This window comes from Charadrius vociferus, unplaced genomic scaffold (genome assembly GCF_000708025.1).
Source record: "Charadrius vociferus isolate BGI_N301 unplaced genomic scaffold, ASM70802v2 scaffold41, whole genome shotgun sequence".
In the NCBI taxonomy this organism is placed as follows: domain Eukaryota; kingdom Metazoa; phylum Chordata; class Aves; order Charadriiformes; family Charadriidae; genus Charadrius; species Charadrius vociferus.
Genome location: NW_009647013.1, coordinates 1520332 through 1541338, shown reverse-complemented (window position 1 = coordinate 1541338; position 21007 = coordinate 1520332). Strand labels below are relative to the sequence as shown.

Here is a 21007-nt window from a genome sequence, read left to right as displayed (position 1 = left end):
GTACAGGATCATCCCCCGGGGGTGGCGGGCAGGAGGAGTCGGGACAGGAGCATCCCCGGAGGGGACCGGGACAGGAGCATCCTTTGGGGGGGACCGGGCAGGGGGACCTCAGCAGGAGCATTCTTCAGGGAACCGGGAGAAGAGCATTCCCCGGGGGAGTAGGGGCAGGAGCATCCCTTGGGGGGACTGGGACCGGAGTATCCCCTCGGGGAACTGGGACAGGAGCATCCCCTGGGGGAGCTGGGCAGGGGGCGTCGGGACAGGAGCATCCCCTAGGGGGCCCAGGGCAGGAGCATCCCCTGGGGGGACTGGGGCAGAAACATCCCCCGGGTGCACTTGGCTTAGGGTGGGGTGGGGGGGTTCCTCCTGGAAGTCTTGCCCCTGGGGCAGGAGGTGGGTGCGTGAGGTGGTCCGTGTCCCATTTCCAGTGGGTCTCCACGGCTTTCACTCCCCCTGCCCAATTCCTGACCAGCTCAGCCCACAGTGGGCAAGAGCAACTGCAGCCCCCCGGAAAGGTGAGAGGAGTTTGTCCCCCACTGTGCCCATGGGGAAACTGAGGCACAGAGGACCAGAAGGATCTGAGCTGACCCCAAACCACCACTGATCTCGGCCTTGGTGTGGGCCATGCAAAGCAGTGCAAGATGTGCACCCATTATGGTCAATCTCTGGGAGGGTTTAGGTGGGATGTAGACTCACCTAATAAACTCCCCATCTGCTTTGGGTATGGAAGACCAGTTTTGATACTTCCCCAGCAGGTTTTTTGGGTATGGTCAGGTCTGAGCTGCCATCAATAGCGTTACAACCTTGGCAGTTGCAGCACATAATAGGGCAAAATGGGAGTTCCTGGAGCTTAATGTCACAGACTGTCACAGACTCCCAGACTGGTGAGGGTTGGAAGGTCCCTCTGGAGATCATCTGGTCCAACCCCCCCGCCAGAGCAGGGGCACCTCCAGCAGTGGCACAGGACGGCGTCCAGGCGGGTTTGGGATGGCTCCAGAGGGGGAGACTCCCCCACCTCTCTGGGCAGCCTGTGCCACTGCTCTGCCGCCCTCACAGCAGAGAAGGCCCTCCTCAGGTGGAGATGGAACTGCCCATGGTCACCTTTGTGCCCGGTCCCTCTTGTCCTGTCACTGGGCACCACTGGAAACAGACTGTCCCCATCCCCCGGCACCTCCCTTGAAGGATTGATCAGCGTTGAGAAGATCCCCCTCAGTCTTCTCTCCTCCAGACTGAACAGCCCCACGTCCCTCAGCCTTTCCTCAGCAGAGAGATGCTCCACTCCCCTCAGCATCTCCGTAGCCCTTTGCTGGACCCTCTCCAGCAGTTCCCTGTCCTTCTTGACCCGGGGAGCCCCGAACTGGACACAGCACTCCAGATGTGGCCTCCCCAGGGCAGAGCAGAGGGGGAGGATGACCTCCCTCGCCCTGCTGGCCACACTCTGCTTGATGCCCCCCAGGATGCCACTGGCCTTCTTGGCCACCAGGGCACATTGCTGGCTCGTGGGCATCCTGTTGTCCCCCAGGACTCCCAGGTCCCTCTCCACAGAGCTGCTCTCCAGCAGGTCAGCCCCAACCTGTACGGGTGCAGGGGGTTATTCCTCCCCAGATGCAGTACCCTACACTTGCCCTTGTTGAACTTCATAAGACATCATCTGGCATCTGATGCTGTCGTCCTCTGCCACAGCAGGACCGTATCACCAAGATGCTGGAGAAGGACTTTTCCAACATGCTCAGCCCCACCTTTCACCTGTGGGAGCAATGGGTTGGGGTGCTGCCAGGTATGGTCCAACCTCTCTGGGATGAATCCTCTCTGGGATGAATGTTATGGGTGGCAGAGGGCTTGCGGACAGACTTGGTGTCCTGTGTGTCTTTTCCCACAAAACAAAGAGCTGAGGTCCATGACCGCCGAGCACACTTGCACGTTCCCATTCATTTCTACTGAACACATTATCATTTTCTTCCCCTTCTAGAAAAAAGAAAAAAAGAGGCCAACAACTAAATCTGGTTCATTTTGCTCTTCTCCTTGCAGCTTTCCAGAAGGAATGCCAAGAAATCCAGGCTTTGCCCAAATCCCTGTGCCAGCTGCACTGACCAAAACAGATCTGCAAGAACAGTCTGTCTTGGCTTTTTTTTCCATCAAAAATATATTTCTTTTTGCTTTTATCCTTAATCGCTTTTAAGCGATCAGCTCATTGCTTTACTGTGTTGACCCTCAAGTGAGCGGAAATTTTAAAGACGTTACGGGTCAAGTTCAGTATCGCTGAAACGCCGGCTCCTAAGGACCCAGGAGGGTCTGGATCTCTTGTAGGTTCCATGTCACATCTTCCAGCCCCTCGCTAAGGGGCTTTTCCCCATGTTGGCCTTGTTTGGTGAGCATTGGAGGTGCCTCACCTGCTTTGTTGAGTGTCTTTTAGGAAATAGATGACGCGTGTGAGTTTAATTGCTTTTATGCCAAAAGGTAGTCATAGCTTGTGCATAGTTTTTATACATTTTTTCCCCAGGTATTTCGGTTTTGCGGTAGAAGCCAGCAGAGCGAGACTCAGCTAAGCCCCAGTCAAACCCAGAACCCTCCAATGGCGAATTTATTGTGTGGCGCGTAAACAGAGAAGGCTGTAAAGATGCAAAAGCGCAACTCTGCTGGAAATCGCCTGAAATCTAATAAAATATTAACCTTTTTGGATTACACGTGACTGGGGTTGAGGGGTTTTTTTAATACAAAAGAAGTAACCGGACTGTTTGGTCAGTTGTTTTGTATTAAGATGAAACCTTGGGAATACTCTACAATAATTGCCGTTATTTGCCGCAGCTTCGGTTTCACTGGGGCACCGTTTGCAGCCGTTTGGCCGAGTCTGAATGGAGCACGCTTTGATGGTGCTTTTGGCCTTTCTGAGAAGAAAGGCAGCTCCACGATCAGAGCTCAAGCCCAAGCCGTTCAGACCTGGAGTGTCCTGTCTTTCCTTGTCCCAGACCTTTGAGATGTCCTTAGTAGGCGTCCCAAGGAGAAGTCTTGGTCAGGGGGGGCTGTGGGAGGCAGCTGACATGGACTTATGGTGGGATGAGGCCTGCAGAAGTGTGGTTGCACCCCTGGAGAGCTTTCCTCCTGATGGAAGAGGTGGTGCATGTCCTCGGGATGGCATCATGGCTGGAGATGCCCCTGGGTAAGGAGGGCTTGCCCAGGTCTTGGCATCCTCGTCCCAGGTCTAGGTCTCAATCCCAGCATGTTTATGGCTTCTGAAAAGGTGTGTTGTCATGACCTGTCTGATGGCACCTGGGGGACGGAGTGGCTCATTGTGTGACACAGCGTGGTCAGCTCTCCTGGCCCCACCATCCCTACGGGTGGTGAACCAGACATGAGCCAGTAGTCACCCCACCATCCCAGTCTGCCCAGTGCTCGCTCAGGCGGCATTCCCAGAAAGGGAGCAGTACACCCACGCACACCCACCCCAACAGTCACACTCCTGATGGTGCCACCCGGCCAAGACAGTCCCCGCCACCCTGCAGAGATGTTGGAGGGTGCTTTGCTCTAATCCAGGACCAAGGATGGGGTAGGGGCATGGCGTCCTGGGGACCGCATTGGGAGCCCAAGATGCAGCACCCCACAGGCAGCAGAGGACTTGCAGAGGACCTTAAATCTTCGTCCCCACCTTACTCTGGAGTCTCTACTCCACTCTGGTGAGACCCCACCTGGAGTACTGTGTCCAGCTCTGGAGTCCCCAACATAAGAAGGACATGGACCTGCTGGAGCGTGTCCAGAGGAGAGCCACAAGGGTGATGCGAGGGCTGGAGCACCTCTCTGATGAGGAGAGGCTGAGAGAGTTGGGGCTGTTCAGCCTGGAGAAGAGAAGGCTCCGGGGAGACCTTATTGCCGCCTTCCAGTGCCTAAAGGGGCTCCAGGAGAGCTGGGGAGGGACTTTTTACTGGGGCATGGAGTGACAGGACGAGGGGGAATGGCTCTAAACTGGAAGAGGGCAGGTTTAGATTAAACATGAGGCAGAAGTTTTTCCCTGTGAGGGTGGTGAGGCACTGGCACAGGTTGCCCAGAGAGGTTGTGGAGGCCCCATCCCTGGAGGTGTTCAAGGCCAGGCTGGAGGTGGCCTTGGGCAACCTGGGCTGGTGGGAGGTGTCCCTGCCCATGGCAGGGGGGTTGGAACTGGATGGTCTTCAAGGTCCTTTCCAACCTAAACCATTCTATGATTCTATGCTTCTAAGTGACCATTTGATAGATGATGGTCTTCCCCCAACTCGTTGTCTCACCGGGAGTCACTGCTTTCCCAGGCATGGGAGGATGGTTGGGGGCATCAAGGGTAGGGGAGACATGCAGTTGGGGGATACTGCTGACATTGATCCTATCCCCAGGACAGCCCAGGCTGAGGATTTGATCTTTTCTATTTTATTCTCTGCCAATCAAGGCAAGTTTCTTTTATCAGAAGGCACAGGATGAATTCACTTTCTTCTTTTCTTGGGGAAATGGGAGACAGGAAGATAGTAGTTTTCTTCCTTATTCTGTCTGAACCCGTGTAAAACACAACACAGAAAGGACGGGGTTGCAACCACCGCTGTGATTTATAATGTGGTGCGTCAGTCCTGGTTTTCCAGGTAAAGAAAGGCTGTGGACTGTTGGAAGATCAGAAGGAAGTGGGGGAGAGATGAACAAGTTGGTTGGACACTTAATTAGAAGATTTGCCTAAGTAAATGAATAACGGTGAGATATTTTTAGTTTGCTCGATGCCGGGACAAAGTCGTGCTGTCTTAGACTTCTTGGGGACGAAGAAAGACCTGAGTGCTTCCCAGCCCAGGTTGCCTGCAGGTGAGTTTCCAAGATTAGTTTTGTGGGGGTATTTCAGAAGAGACCAGGCAAGGTTAGATGACAGTAAACGTTTCACCAGATCTTCATCACTGAGGGAATGAAGATGAGATGTAGTGGGATAGAGAGAGGTCTTTAGAGTTGTTATATGAAGGATGAGAGTTGGGTCATCTTGTCCTGCCAAGGAAGGACTTTTTACAAGGCCACGTAGTGATAGGATGAGGGGGGAATGGCTTCAAACTGGAAGAGGGGAGATTTAGGTGAGATATGAGGAAGAAATATTTCACTCTGAGGGTGGTGAGCCCCTGGGGCAGGTTGCCCCGAGAAGCTGTGGCTGCCCCATCCCTGGAGGTGTTCAAGGCCAGGCTGGACGGGGCTTGGAGCAACCTGGGCTGGGGGGAGGTGTCCCTGCCCAGGGCAGGGGGTGGACTAGATGGTCTTCAAGGTCCTTTCCAACTCAAACCATTTTGTGATTCTATGAAGAACAGCTAATTTTCTTTACAGCAGGAAGCTGTCAGAGAGCCAAATCTGCTTTATGTAGCCCCCTGGAGCAATCCAAGTAGGCAATTCAGTTTTATTTTTCTCACTGGAAACAATCCTCCACTGAACCCTCTGAGCACGGCTGAACCTTGGAGCTAGATTTGTACTATTTGCAAAGTTCCCCTTATTTCTACTCTATGTGTTTTGGCGGGGAAGATGCCTAGGGCCAAGAGGGTCTTTTCTCAGGCAGCAATCCGAATGAGTTGCTGCAGCCACAGGGGACCACTATGGGATGCTCTAGCTCCTTGGAGAGCACCAGGATCTCTCCATCAGGATCTGAGGACTCGATTCTCCATAGAAATGGCCATGGTTGTGTGCTGCTGCAACCTTCTTGCCTCTCTTCCCTCCGCTACAGGCAGGGCTGTGATCCCTCTCCAAAACTTGCCGTGGTTTAGGCATGTCCCCGGCCTGCCCCAGTGCTGGTGCGCACTCACGGCTTCTCATACTCACAGTTTTTAAGAGCCTCTTGTTCCTCCTGAGGAACTCTTGGTCCCTTTTGGGGTGTTTCAGCTGCGTTTTCACCCTCTGCACCTTTTCAGGTTGAAAAGACATCCTCATCATCACAACCTCATCGACTGTGAATAGAAAGACTGAGAGGAAATATCCTAAGATCTCTTATCACCGATGTCGGGAGAAATCAGTCTCCAAAGCCTGAATTAAAGGTGTATGGGGGTGAAAGTTTAATCACCCAGGTTTGGAGATTTGAGCTCATTACCCTCATAACCCCTGGAGGAAAGGTCTAGGTGGTGGCTCACCTGACATGGGGTAGATGTCTACTTCAGGGCAAGGCAGCTGCCTAAACTCTGCTGCCCATTCTGACCGGAGCTACACGGGGCATCCCAGGAGACAGGGGTGGCCAACACAGCTCTTCACACCCAAAATGTCGAAATCCCTCCACTTTGAAAGTCCTTTCCTTGCCAGCTTTCCCTGATCGGCCTTGACATAGACCTGAATTCAGGTCTCCAAAAGCCCTCAGGACAGCCTTTGCCCAAAGGGGGAGACCCCAGCAACCCTTGGGTTAGCCCCAAAGCCCCCTCAGCCAGGCGAATTACTCCTGGCTGTGGTTTTTGTTGGACATTTAAGGAAAGAGCAGAAAGAGCAGAGCAGGATCAGCACGAAGGACGTGCTACCACAGGGGTAGCTACCTGAAATGGATGGTATATTGGGGTGAAGAAACCTTCTTGCAGGCATCCCATCCCCACCGATCACTCCGCTTTGCCTGGCAGCATCTCTTGGTGAAGTGGGGACTGTCACACTCACATCCAGACCCAAGGTGGCCGTGGGGAGGAGGGCCAGTGATGTGGTTCGGAAACAGTGCTTTTTGGAGGTGACCCATCTCCAGGACACTTTCCTACCTGAGTTTGGCTAAATGGCCCGGCAGTCCATTTTCAGAATTAGCTAATCAAGAAATTAATGTCTCTTCCTGAAGCAAACATGAGTCCCCTCTGGATTCTGGGTTTTCGACTTTTTCACTTTCTGAGTATGCCACCTACTGATGGGAAAGGAAGGCAGTAAGGAATCCATGAGCTCACTGCTTTAGGATGCCAAAGGAAACATGCAGAATGTATTCACCAATGACCTGGATGAAGGGATGGAGTGTACCCTCAGCACGTTTGCTGATGACACAAAACCGGGAGGAGTGGATGACACGCCGGAAGGCTGTGCCGCCATACAGCGAGACCTGGACAGGCTGGAGAGTTGGGCGGAGAGAAACCTGATGAAATTCAACAAGGGTAAGTGTAGGGTACTGCATCTGGGGAGGAATAACCCCCTGCACCAGTACAGGTTGGGGGTGACCTCCTGGAGAGCAGCTCTGTGGAAAGGGACCTGGGAGTCCTGGTGGTCTTTGGTGGCGGTTTCCAGAGTAGGTAGATCCAGCATCTGGATCCTGTGGGATGCCAGAAGGTGAAAGGAGTCCCATGCCTCAGTTTCCCCCATGTTTTGACTGTCAACACTGTAAATCTGGGGCTATCTATCTGAAACGCTGTAAACCTGAAAGACTGAGGGACTTGAAGCTTTTTAGTCTGGAGAAGAGGAGATTGAGGGGGGATCTTATCAATGCTTACAAATACTTCAACGGAGGGTGCCAGGGGGATGGGAACAGTTTTTTTTCAGTGGTGCCCAGTGACAGGACAAGAGGGGAATGGGCACAAACTTCACCATCGGAAGTTCCATCTGAACCTGAGGAGGGCCTTCTCTGCTGTGAGGGTGGCAGAGCAGTGGCACAGGCTGCCCAGAGAGGTGGGGGAGTCTCCCCCTCTGGAGCCATTCCAAACCTGCCTGGACGCCATCCTGTGCCACTGCTGGAGGTGCCCCTGCTCTGGCAGGGGGTGGCACTGGGGGAGCTCCAGAGGGCCCTTCCAGCCCCGACCATTCTGTGATTCTGTGATTCTGCTGGTGGACCCTGCAAACAGAGAAGCAGCAGCAGCAGCACCCCTCAGCCGGGGCAGAGTCCCCAGGCACTGGGCTGGGCTCCAGCGGACAGGTTGGGGCTGCTGGAGGAGGTGGCCACGTTCAATTGACCACATTCATTAAATACCCTGGAGTTTTTTAAAAGATGCGTACATGTGGCACTTAGGGACATGATTTGGTGGTGGACTTGGCAGTCTTAGGCTTATGGTTGGACTCAATGATCTTAAAGTTCAGAAAATGGTGGGTCCAGGGAAAGAATGTGTTGCGAGATCCTCCTGAAGGGGAGAGAAAAGCATAGTCACATTCCTAGAATCATAGAACCACAGAATCATAGAATGGTTTGGGTGGGAAGGGACCTTTAAAGGCCATCTAGTCCAACCCCCTGCCATGGGCAGGGACATCTTCAACCGGATCAGGTTGCTCAGAGCCCCGTCCGACCTGACCTGGAATGTTCTTCATTGCCTTGATTTGAGAAGGACATCCCCGCTATCTCCTCTGGGGTCACAGCAGGACTTTTATGAAGTTTTCTGTTTCTGGCATCTTTGCAGGACACCAGACTGCATCAGGACATCAGTTCTTATAGAAACTGCATCAGTTTCTACAAGAATACCAAGTCCAACAATTTGCATCAGAGGTGCTGAGACATTTAAACCTTTTCCTTGGAAAGAAATCTTCCCGAAAGTTACTGTCAATAAATACAGTGTTAATTAATTAATCAGGCTAAAATCAGGGAGCCTGTTATTTAGACAAACTACAGTCATTCAAATATCCACTACATAGGAAGAAGAAACATTGCCACAAACTAAGTCCATTTCAAAAGAAATGGAAATTTATGTAAATTTATAAAACCTCTTTGCTTCGGATCTGTAGAGTTGTTGGAAACTCCTCTTGCAGAGCAGAAATGAAACTGCGGCAAAACCCGAGGCCGTATAAAACCCTCCTCCCGGGAAGGTGGCCAGCTCGCTCATTTGAATCTCCACTCGCTTCCTCTTCACACTTTTTAACTGTCTTTTCGAAAAACAACTGACCTTCCTCTGTAAGTTGCCCTCAGGTTGAGTTTTCAAGATCTTGCATAAATTTGAGAGCTAGAAACAAAAATTTCGGCGCTTATACTCCACCTGGCTCCAAGGGCTGGAGACCAGGTAGACCCTCAGTGAACAGGCAACTTCTGGGAGAAACCACCAGACCTGTCACATGGAAGACCCACCATGCCTACTTTTTCCCTCCTCTTTTTCCAGCATCTCCCTGCTGTCTCATCACTGATGCTCCTGGGGACCAGCAGTGACATCCGGGCATTGGCTGAAACCTTCTTCCCATGATCCTCAATCTGTTTGCTCGGACATAGTTGGGCCATCAGGTTTGTTAGCTGACCTTGGACATGATTCCAGCATCTTGCCTTGAGTGACCCAATCAAGTAAGATTGATGAGCTGTGGCATGCCCACCCCAGTGCCAGCTGATGGCTCTAAAAGTCAAAGCACATCTGCCCATGAATGGGTTGTCATCGTCCATCAAGAGCAACCCCAGAGACATCATTGCTGGTGTCCCTCATCCCCTCTCTTCCACACCAGCAGTCCTGGCCATGCCACCAGACACCCAGGCTGTGGTGCTTGTGGAGCTGTGGGGAGGGGACACAGGGGGAAACCATGGCAAGAGTGAATGGGAGTGGGGTCAAACCAACTGGTGGCAAAAGTTTTGAGGATAAGTGTCACGCTCCTGTCCCATAGAACCCTGCGCTCGCTTCCTACATGAAGGGCAAGGAGACTGCATGGCGCTTTGATGGTGTCTATCTAAAAGCGTCGCTCACCCACTGTCCATCTGCCCTGGCCATCCTGGGGAATCCTGCTGCTCATCATGAGAAACCCATGTCCCCTCCCCCATCTCCTGGGCAAGCAAGTGTGGGTTGGACCAGCACTGTTCAAGTTGGTCTGGCAGGGACGGTTTCTTGGAGAGGAGGGACAGGAGCATGGGCATCACCCTGCGGGATCCTGAGGAGCATCTCCCACAGGTTTTGGCAGCGTGGGGCAGCTGTGGTCCCACCTTGGGGAGGACACAGCCCACCTGCCTGTGCGTGGTTTCCCCTATGTCAACGTGAGCCGGGCTGGGGTGGACCTGGCAGGCAGCCTCTTCCTCCCCAAATCTGCCTGCGTGCCTCTGCGAGGGGAAATGGCCTGAGCTTGAGGACGCAGATGGCACCAGCCCAAGGCTGTGTGATGGGCTCTGGTCTCCATGCCCAGCCCTGACCCCAACAGTACCAGGTACACCGAGCCCCTTCCCCAGGGCCAAGCACCTCCATTGGATGCACGCCCAGCCTGAAAGCACGAACTTGGACAAGGTCTGCTCAAAGAAAGGTCTTTATGAAGATATTGGCTTGGACAGGAGGCACTTGGGGCTGTAGAGGTCTTGGGGGCACAGGGACATGCTCCCCCCCGAGCTGCTGGTGTCCAGGAGAGAGTTCCAGACACCGCAGAGCCTTGTTAGCATCGAGGTCAGAGCACGTCCCTGCCCATGGGGCCAGTCCTTGCTGCCTGCTGTCACGACAGAGGAGGGCAGATGAGGGCTGGGGGTGCAGCACCTTGGGATCACGGAGGACCATGAGCTTTGGGTGGGGTGTCCCAAGAACTGGGGGCGACGGCTGATTTTTCCTCCATCCCCCGCGTTGCCCCTGTCAGTAAAACACTTTTTCCAGGTAGGAGTTCAGGAACATCCCCGTAGGGTCCAGCTTCTCCCGGACGGAGCAGAATTTGGGGAAGGCTGGGTACATCTTCTCAAAGTCCTTCCGGGTGCAGCTGTGGGCCTGCAGGAGACAAAGTGTCCGGGGGGGATGCCCATCACTGGGGAATGTGTCGCTGGCCACTGCGTGCTGTGGGAACCCCCTTCAGAAGTGGTGGGACCTCCATCATCTTATCTTCGTGCCCAAGGTAGGTAGCAAACAGGGGAATACCATCTCCTGGAGGCACCCATCTCCCTCTGGGACCAGCCTGATGTGGGGGCCCTTCTCTGACCCCCACTTGACTGCAAACCCCCCTCCCATGAGGAGCTGCGAAGAAGGGGAAGGGACCCTCTTCTACCGACACTTGCCTCCCGGAGGACCGGGGCCATCCATACCTTTGCCCAGTGTGGTCTCCCACCATGCTTCTTCATGATGCCCTCATAGATCAGCCAGTAGTTGAGGCGGGGGACGTTCTTCCCGTAGGGCCTGGGGGAGGTCAGGCAGGGAGCTCATTGACAGGGGCCGTGGGGGAATTTGCACACCCAGAAAACCCCCCCAAGAAACCCTCACCTGGGGAGAAGGGCAACCCCAGGGACCCATCTTTGACCAGCACCAGGTGATGGAAAAGCTCTGGGAACCAACATACCACCAGCACTTGCCCAGTGGACCCTGACATAGGACAACATCCTCAAGAAGCAGGGGTGGGTGGCTCTAGGGTGCTCCGAGGCCACCTCATCCCTCCTGGCTTGGTGCCTGCAGATGTCTGAGTGGGGTGAGCGGACAAAGGTGCAGGAGCTCCTTCGATCCAGCTCTCCAGTGCCAGGCAAGAGCTGGTGCCGGTGTGTTTGAGCCGCGCGTTTGCTGCTGCTGGATCTCCAGGCCAGCACACTGACCCAGGGAGGAAGAGGAGGAGGAGAAGGATGTGGAATGGGGACATGGCGCACCTGTACATGATGATGTTCATGTAGCAGCTGTCCCGCTGGAAGCAGGGACTCAGCCAGATCTCGTCCCCCCGAGCGAAGCGCACCTCCACGGGGTAGTGAGCCACCATCTTGGGGTTGTTCTCCAAGGCGGCCTTCAGCTCCAGCAAGGCTTCCTTTGTCTTCTCACTGCCCAGGAGAAGCCCCCAGCCCCAGTTAATTCCAGCATAGGAACAACCAGCTCCCATCAAGTTTGAAGCCCCATCCCCACAGCTCCATCCCTGGCCCCACGCTAATCCAGGGAACGGCGTGGCACGTCCCAGCACATCCCTCCCGTTGCTTTGCACTCACAAAGCCCCAGGACATGGTGTGATGTGGATTTGGTACCCCAGGACAGGGACGCAGAAGGGTCCCCATGCTAAGGTAGCAGGTAGGAATGGTGCCTCCTAGCCAGGTCCCTTTCTCCACGGCTTTGCTCCTGCTCCGGGCAGCTTGGGCTGGGGCAGAGCCCAGGCAAGGGATGGCATGGGGTTTGGGCACTGAGCCTGGTGGGGGATGGACAGGGAGGGTCTTCAGAACCATTTACATGGGGATGGCCCAGTCTTGAACGTGCTGCTTGAAGCGACACTCGTAGTTGAAGATCTTGTAGCTGATGGCAATGTTCTCCACTCGGGAGCTGAAGAGGAGCCAGAAGAAGAAGCGGTTGATCCAACGCACCAAGCTGGGCACGAAGGTGCTGCAGGGGAGAGAGCAGGAGGTGAGATCTGACCCCAGAGCTGCTGTCCGAGGATTTGCCAAGGACAGGCTGTGAGCTGTGGTGCCCACAAGTCACACAGCCGGGGGATGCTGGGCACGGGGATGTCCTCTCAAGCGGCTGTAAGCAAAGCAGCAGAGCTGCAATCCTCCAAGGGTGCTGGAGCCCGTGGGGTCCTGCAGCGCCTGTGCGCACCCCACCTGATTTTGGACCTCGCACCCTTGCCCTCAGCTGCCTCCTCCTTCTCCTGCTGCGGTCATCACCTTCCCTCCCCCTTGAGACCTCAGTACGCCCAAGGCTGTGCACTGGGCACCCTCACACTGGGGGACCAAGAGCTACAGGGAACAGGGTGGAGTAGCAGGGTGGACCTCCTGGCAGTGCTCTAAGTGGCTACAGTCCCTCTTCGTGAAGTCCAGTCTGGTTTTCCTGTGCCACCAGGGTCCTCCTTCCCAGCCTAGCCTCCATGACCTGGCTGGTCTCCTCTCTCCACCCTGGTGCTCAGGACAGGCTCACAGTCAACACTGTCTGCCAAAAAGCTGCTTTGATGCTGCAAACCTGCGCTGGCTCATCACTCTGCTCCATCGATGGGCCGAGGCCAATGGTGTGAGGTTCAACACGGCCAATTGCCGGGTCGTGCCCTTGGGTCACACCAACCCCATGGACACTACAGGCTTGGGGCAGAGTGGATGGAGAGTTGCCTGGTGGAGAAGGCCCTGAGGGTGTTGGTCAACAGCGGCTGAACATGAGCCAGCAGTGTGCCCATGTGGCCAAGAAGGCCAACGGCATCATGGCCTGTATCAGGAACAGTGTGGCCAGCAGCGCTGGGGCAGTGATCATCCCCCTGTACTCGGCACTGGTGAGGCCCCACCTCGAGTGCTGTGTTCAGTTTTGGGCCCCTCACTACAAGAAGGACATTGAGGTGTTGGAGTGTGTCCAGAGAAGGGCAACGGAGCTGTGAGGGGTCTGGAGGACACGTCTGGTGAGGGGCGGCCGAGGGCCCTGGGGGTGCTCAGCGATGAAGAGCTCTTGCTGCCACCAGCCAGGCGAGGGGGAGCTGAGGCCATGGTGGGGTGGCTACTGGTCCCCAGCCATCCCCCCTGGGGCCCACAGCATCCCAAACTGGCTGGCCAGGGAAGCGGTGGAGTCGCCATCCCTGGAGGTGTTTAACAGAGGGGCAGACGTGGTGCTGAGGGACACAGGTTAGTGGTGGGCTGGGCAGTGTTGGGTTAATGGTTGGACTCCCGGCTTTTAAAGGTCCCTTCCACCAAAACGATTCTATGATCTCTGTGCACACGAGAGGGCAGTGCAGCCCCAGACATCAATCCCAGCCCAAACCCGCTCCTCCTGCACAGGAGCTTGCTTGGGGGAGAGCAACCATCTCCTTCTTCCCCGGGGATGGGGGTGCTCCGGGTCACAGTCCTCCTTTGCCATCGTCCCTGGGACGCCCAGCAAAGCAGCACAGGTTTCAATGTAGGGATAGAGAAGAGATCTGGATGAGGCCAGCCCTGGACAAACCTACCCAACCCTGCTTGTCCCCAGCCACTGCCCAGAGCGTGTTCCTACCTGATCCAGAGCAGAAACTCCAGCAAATAATAGCCAACAGCGTAATCCCACAACCAGCTGGCGGAGGAAGAGGGGGGCTGCAAAGCCAAGCAGAGGAAGATGATGGTCGTTAGGGGGTAGCAGGGTTTGCAGCTTTCTTGCCAGTGGGCATGAGACCGGGAGCACACGCCTGGAACAGGACCAAGCCAGGAGCAGGAGTTTGGAGAAGCGCACCCCGGGACTTCCCAAATCCCTCTCCCATGATGAAACAGGACCACATCCAGCCCCAGAAGAGACCAGGCTTTGTCATGGAGGATGCTAAGAACTTGGAGCCCAGCCCCAAAATGCTGTTTTCCTCCAGTCAGCCCTCCCTGGCAGCCCTTGATCTGCAAGCCCATCCTAAAACGCTGGCTCTGAGAGGGCACCCAGCTTTGAGCACGGGCCCTTCTCCCTTCCCGCATGGAGGCTGGTGGGACTTGCCTTGTTGGTGGGGTCCTGGTAGATGACGCTGACGTTCTCGCTGTGAGGGAACCACAGGAATCGGAAGTATTGAGATCTCTTTAGGTGGTCCTCAAGGTGATCAAGGACCTGCAAGAATCAGAGAAACAGGGGCTGGCTGGTGATTGTCCCCATCCCTGGAGCAGGGATCCCAGGAGCGGAGGGGTGGAGGCACTGCGGAGGACTCCCAGGGATGCCAGGGCAGGTCCAAGGAGTCTGTCTTGCAGAATGTCAGCAAGCCCTGGGTTGGATGGGGAGGGTCAATACAGCCCAGCCATGCACCAAAGGGCTAATAAAGACCATGGACCAAATATTTGGGAAGGAAACAGGGCATGCCTCTTGCCTCCTCTGCCTCAGCCACGCAGATCTCCCCATCCTGAAGATGCTGCTGTGGCATTTGGCACACGTCTGAGCTCAGACCCCACATCCTCCTGCAATCACCCCTCTGGAGCCCCCAGTCTGCTCCATCAGGCATTCCCGGAGGTGGGACAGCACAGACAGGGCTGGAGGAGGACCCCTCCAGCCATCAGCCATACAGCAGGGCATGCTGAGGGCTTCCCAAATCCACCTCCTGGTCCAGCATCAGGGATACCCTCCCCAGCTTTCACACCCCGGCAGCAAAGTCCTCTGTGGCTCTGGAGCCCTGGGATGGAGCCGGGATGCCTTACACAGCCCTGTCCCAGAGACATCCCCCGCTTCAAATGCAGAATTGCCAAATTATTTATAAAGACACAAAAAAGAGCTTTAAGAAAGGCAGCGGCCTCGGAGGAGCTGCCTGCCAGCAGCCGAGGACAGCGAGGCGTGGGGACTCTGAGCGGGCAGGGGACAGGCAGGACAATGCAGGTGATGGGGCTCGAGGGGGTGACCGCAGCCCCAGGACCTACTCAACCTGTTCCCAGGGCCACCGGGGTCCCGTCCCAAGGCTACTTGGAGGAAACCCTGCTGCTTGCCACAGCAGCACCTGCAGAAATGAAAAGACCCTTCAGCCCTCGTTCCTTCTCCACGACCATGGAGGCAAGGGTGGAGGGACCCTGTGCTCGCCCCCTGCTCGGTGCTGTCTCAGCTGGGCCAGCACCTCTCCCTCTTGCCAACAGCTTCTCCAACCACCCCCTGCTCCTCCTGCAGACATCTCCCATAGCTTCGCAGAAAGACTTTAAAACGCAGCAGCTTTGCTTCAAGGAGTTTGCTTGACCCAGGAGAAGGTGCAACTACCCATGGACATAACGCCAGGGAGGTCGCGGCAACCTTAGCTGTGACACTGCTCCTTTGAGTTTTGAGTTCCTCCTTTGGTCATTTGGGTTGTTTGTCTTAATGAGCTATTAATCACCGGGCTGGGCTGCTTCAGCAGCCAGCATCTTGCCGTGACCCTGCCATAAGGTGAGGGTCTTTGTGGGGTGGCACAGCCGTAATACCATGGTCCCATTAAAGCAGGGAGGATGGGAAGACAAATAGCGTATTCCTGTAACTGGTGAGAATTAATGCTAACGCTGTTGTCTCCATCTTCACATCTGCATCTCCAAAAAACCACAAAATCTCTCTAAAATGTTCCCAAAACAGCTTATTTTTTTTTTGGCCAGAGAAGTTCTTACGTTGGAAACAGTTAAAGATTGTTCAAGTAGAAGCAGGACAAAAGCTACGACCCTACGTTTTCATCGGTTTGGTTTAGGAACAAATGCACCGAGCGGCTAAAACAAGCGGGGAAAAGCAGGATGCAGCTTTCCCAAGGTGATCCTGCCAACGTCTGTTTGTCTTCCAGCCGCGGCGTTTGAGCGCAGAAGCAAATTGCTCGCGGGGCGACCTTTTCAATGTGCGCTTTTGATCCTCGTGATAGAGGAATAGCGGCTTGAAGAAAATAAGCCCGCCACTTTGTAGGATAATTACAGCGCAGCGGGCGAGAGCTGAAGGCGGCGAGCGAGCCGGCGTCGGGAGTCCTTGGGGACTTTGTCTGCTGGCTGAGTGCCGGAGTCGGAGGCAGAGGTCGGGCGGTGGAAATCTTGTTGCGGTAACGTGGCCAACGCACCCAACGGGGATGACCCTGGAGCGGGCAGAGACCTGGGGGATTTTGCTGGTCTTTGCTTCCCTCCCAGGAGCCCGGAATAAATGCCTTCGCTTCGTAAAGGTCAGGTCAAGAGAAGCCGATTGCTTTCTGGCTTGCGAACACCCTGGAGGGCTCGCTGAGCTGAGGGTCAGGCACCCCGCCTGCTGCAACGCAGGTTTGGCTGCTCCACGTGGTCCTCGGGGAAAGGACAAGGGGCAGATGTGGCCAAGGTGCTGTGGAGGACGAAGCACGAGAAGTCACTAGCACACATCCCGTAGGTCCACCGGGGCAATGATGGGGAGCCAGGGAGCACGGAGAGCTCGCGTTTTGGGAGAAGAGAGGGATGCTCAGCCTCCCCTTTTGCCTGCATGCCTGCTGAGATCCCACCCCATCAGGGGACGGTGTCTGAGCATCAGCTGGAAGAGTCACCGCCATGCACCGAGGCCAAAACCCAACATTTCTGACAAGGAGGGACGAGGTCAGGCCCAAGCAACGGTGAGGGGGTTTAGGCATTGGGTGGTCTTGGAGGAGTTGGCCTTGAGGGATCCATCCCAGCTGCCTGAGACAGCCCCCAAAGGGCTGAGGTTCAGGTGAGGGTTAGGAAGAGGTAGTCTCAGACCAAAAAGAAGCACTTCTTCACCCACCAAATCGCTAAGCTGTGCCGGTCTGCAGGTGATGAAGTTTGCATGCGTTCAGGAGCAGATCAGAGACCTTCCAGGATGAGAAAATCATTACCTTATGACACATAGACAAACCACCTCCAGCTCAGGAAGCCCCAAAGCTGCAAAGATCGGTGGGAAGAAGTACCATAGCTGAGTCTGACCCATCCTCATCAGCCTCCCAGGGGGTCTGGGGCGAGGGGAGGCTGACTCCATCCCCGCCACCATCCAGGGATGTTCTGCGGGTCTCTCTGGTGTCCTCAGCCGTGCAGCGAACCCTCTCGGTCCCGTGCCTTGTTCCCGGTCACCGTCAGCAGCTACAGTGGCTGAGTTTATCCCAGTGATAAAGATAATCACGAGGCCAGGAAAAAAAAAAAAAAAAGGAAAAAAAAAAAAAAAGCACGCAGATCTTATATAACCACAAATCCAAGCCCGGCTCCTCTGACACATATATTATTTGCAATGTCTTAGATAACTCGGGCTTAAATATTTCAAGCAACCTGCTCCCTTGCCATTATTCTCTTCCGCCTCGCTGGGCCACTCGACATGAAAGCCGGAGATCTGGAAGCAGGCGAGGAACGGCGATGACCGAGAATTGATAACGGCATTAATATTTATAGAGTGCATTCTCGTTTCACCCTCCTCACGGATCCCGAGGGACGGGGAAAGATGAGCTGAGCCGTGCGGGGGCCGTAGCCCGGGCAGAGGATGCTGAGCAGGGTAAAGCCCCGCTCGGGACAGTGGGGTTATCCTGCACGTGAGCTGAAGTTTCCTATCTAAACGGCAGGTTAGGAGGTGTAAAACAAGACGATTTGATGGGGGGAAGGTGCTAAAGGATGCAGTGATGGTCCGAGCGGTCTGGCAAGGGTGGGTGAGGACCAAGCTGTGGGCAGATGATGCTGAGCAGGGTTATCCTGCAGGTGAGCTGAAGTTTCCAGTCTAAAAGGCAGATTAGGAGGTGTAAAACAAGACTCAACCCGGCAATTTGGCGGGGGAAAGGTGCTAAAGGATGCAGTGAAGGTCCGAGCGGTCTGGCAAGGGTGGGTGAGGACCAAGCCGTAAGGAGCTGGCAGGTTCCCGCCACATTTAAACATATTTAAATGCATTTAAAGTGGGGAACTCCCTGCTGCGGGACACCAGGGATGTCGCAGCTCTGGAAGCGAAGAGGTAGTTCACAGGTAAAAGATACTCCTGAGCCATTAAACACAAACTCGTCACCTCCGCAACTGGAAACTGCGGTAATGAACTCACCGCAGGCTGGAGAAATATCTCAGCAGGTTTCCCTTATTCCTCTGTCTTCCCTTCCCACCTCCCAGGAAAAATAAGACGCTGAAGCGCTCCAGGTCTCCACTGCTCTGGTGCAGCTGCTCTTCGGGCAGGTAGACGCACTAATGGACTGGGGAAACGTGAGTGGACCTCTCCGTCCACCTCCCCGGCTGGCCCAGACACCCCCGGCACGGCACAAGGGCCACTGGGTCGCTTTGGATCGGGGCTTACGAAGAAGATACTGCAAAAAGCGTGTTAAACCCACATCCGTGTTGGTGTTCGAGCCGCCCCAACGGGCCACTGAATAATTCAGCCCTTAAAAAATTAAGGACAGCGTTTCTCAGAGCTTTACCAGTGCCGCAGCGCTGATCAATCCTGCAACAAATTTTGCCGGTTTTGTCCAAGGACTATTTATTTTTCATGAGCCAGACTTAACGAAGGCTTGCGCTGTCGTTAGCCAGGGCTGGAACTGGACCTGTGAGACTCAAATGAGGCAACGGATGAAGATAACGCTGAGGATGCGCCAGCGCGGATGTCAGACCACAGGAGGACAAAGACAATCAGTGGTGAAGCAGCTCCACGCTCCTGGAGAGGTTCTTTTCCACCACCACCGTTTTCTTCCTCCTGATGGACTTTGTGCCTCAGTTTCCCCCTCCGGACATTTAACTCCTTCCAGTGAATGCAGTGAGTCCACACAGCATTTTAGAAGGCCACCAGGTCTTTCAACTTGCAGGTGGCCCCTTCTCTGTAGGCTTTAGCCTGTGCGATGCCGCAGCCTCCAGTGATGACCTGGTGCCAGAGACCTGGGACAAGGTGGTGATTGCTCAGCTCGAGGCAAGCCGGTCACATCCTGACACGCCGGCTGTGCCAGGCTGTCCCTGCCATGGAGGGGCTGAGCATCAGATGGAACAACTCACTCCATCTGACTTCTCAGCGGTGGGAGGGCTCCAAGGAGTTCATGTGACAGCAGAGACGGGGAAAGCGGGTTTTGATGTATTCCCGGGAGAAAGAATTCCCTCAAATTGCTCTGTAGAAATGCCCACGGGACCTAAAAAATGCTTTCGGAGGGAATCAGATCACACCCACTATTGGCCACAGAGCCACGTGGAGAGCCAAGCTCATCAAGCCCACGAGGTGCACTGCCCCCAAAAAGGGCATTTTGTGCCTCTTTTGAGGGAAATCAGCCTGTTTCAGCCTGGTTCCTGCTGGGGATGGAAAGCTCGGCTGGAGGCAACCACTCTCCAGTACTGAGCATCTCTGTACCAGCATCCCAGGACACCGTCCCCAGTGCCTCAGCCCCATACTGAACAAAGACCTGAACTTCTCATGCTCTCCATACTCAACCAAGCACCCTTTCATGGGCTACAGGCAAAACGTGGTTTTCAGGAGGGACATGGCCACAAAGAGAGGACAACAGGGAGAGGACGGATGGTGGGACAGCAGAACTTGCCAAGGAGGAGACGGCATGTGAAGCCTTCAGAGTCATGCAAGATCCTGACCTACAAAAGAGCAAGATCCTCAGAAAGCCACCTGCCTTGGGGATGTCCCACGAGGGCCAGTCACTCGCGCCAGGCGCCTTAGTCTGGATGATGGCGACCTTTGGCAAGATGGAGACAGAGAAGGCCAGTAGGAACGTGACAATCGGTTTAAAGGGCATTTTCCATCACACGACCCAAACGCAGCTCTGGAGTTGGATCCTGATAAGGGGATTTGCTCCATCTGACCCTTGAAATGTGTCACCCATCACGCTCCTCCTCACCCTCAGCACCGTTTGTGCCAAGTTCAGCTCCAAAAAAAAAAAAAAAAAAAAAGAGTTAAGGCCCAACTTCCACACTGGGAGATGAAGAGCCCCATCCCAAAAAATACCCTGACCTCACACAGACGAAGGCACCAAGATATTATCAAAACCACAAGCTGCTCACGGACTATTTTAAGTGGCCCATCTGTCGCTGGAAAAAGCAAAGCTCTCCGTTAGCCGAGCAGCAGGAGGCGGCGGGATGGGAGACGAAGGCAATTCCTGGGCGAGCACAGGGCTGGAGGGAGCAGCCATGCCCTGCGGGATGCTGCTCCTCTCCTGCGGGACCCCCAGGGATGCCGCCTGGGCGCAGGCGCAGGCGTCTTCCTCTCCTTGCTTTGGCCAGGCAGCACATCAGCCCACCAGCCCAGCCCAGGATTTCCAGCAAGGGCAATTTTCTCCAGCTGGAGAAATTAAAATTAAATCTGCATTAGGCTCAGTCAGGCGTGCCTCCGGTTACCAGATCTCCGCTGACCTGCCGGCGCCCGCGAACAGCGGGTTAAACCGAGCGGAGGCGTTGGCCGATCTGTCTCACAGTGACAAGTCCCACGGCCAGAAGCCAGCGCTGATGCCCGCGGGCTCCTGCGGCATCTCTAACTCGATTGCGCTGGAGCCTCCCTGCTCAGCCCCACGGCGGCTTGGAGGCAGCCCAGGGAAGATGAAGGTGATGGCTGCAGGCAAACCTCCATCCCTGCTCTGGTGGGACCGCCGGCATCGCACAGCCCAGGAGTGTGCCCGAGCCTGGAGCAGATCCCCACCGCTGCGGCTGTGGTTCCCCTCGCTTATCCCTGTCTGCAGTGAGGCTCAGGCATCGCTCACGAGATGGGGGAACGATTCAAAACCCAGTGGGGTGGTACGCAAGGGGTAGACCACAGCTGGAGGAGAGGGTTTGATTTCTGAGTGCTGCCTCCAGCTCGGGGGCCTCAGCACAGGAGAGACATGGACCTGGTGGAGCGGGGCCAGAGGAGGCCCCGGAGATGCTGGGAGGGCTGGAGCCCCTCTGCTGGGAGGACAGGCTGGGAGAGTTGGGGGGGTTCAGCCTGGAGAAGAGAAGGCCAAAAAGGGGAGA

The 21007-nt window shown here is 55.3% G+C and overlaps 1 protein-coding gene across 1 annotated transcript in view; it reads right to left on the bottom strand.

The window, feature by feature from the left end:
* Positions 1 to 10264: 10264 nt before the first annotated feature.
* Positions 10265 to 21007, bottom strand: part of EPHX2 (epoxide hydrolase 2, cytoplasmic) — a 50925-nt gene continuing 40182 nt past the window's right edge. Inside the window, exons 18-23 of the mRNA XM_009895470.1 lie at positions 14163 to 14270; positions 13704 to 13780; positions 11973 to 12122; positions 11411 to 11575; positions 10862 to 10952; positions 10265 to 10550 (exon numbers count right to left, since the gene is read on the bottom strand). Of these exons, the coding sequence (XP_009893772.1) occupies positions 10422 to 10550; positions 10862 to 10952; positions 11411 to 11575; positions 11973 to 12122; positions 13704 to 13780; positions 14163 to 14270 (720 nt within the window). The 3' untranslated portion in view covers positions 10265 to 10421. The remainder of the gene's footprint in view (positions 10551 to 10861; positions 10953 to 11410; positions 11576 to 11972; positions 12123 to 13703; positions 13781 to 14162; positions 14271 to 21007) is intronic.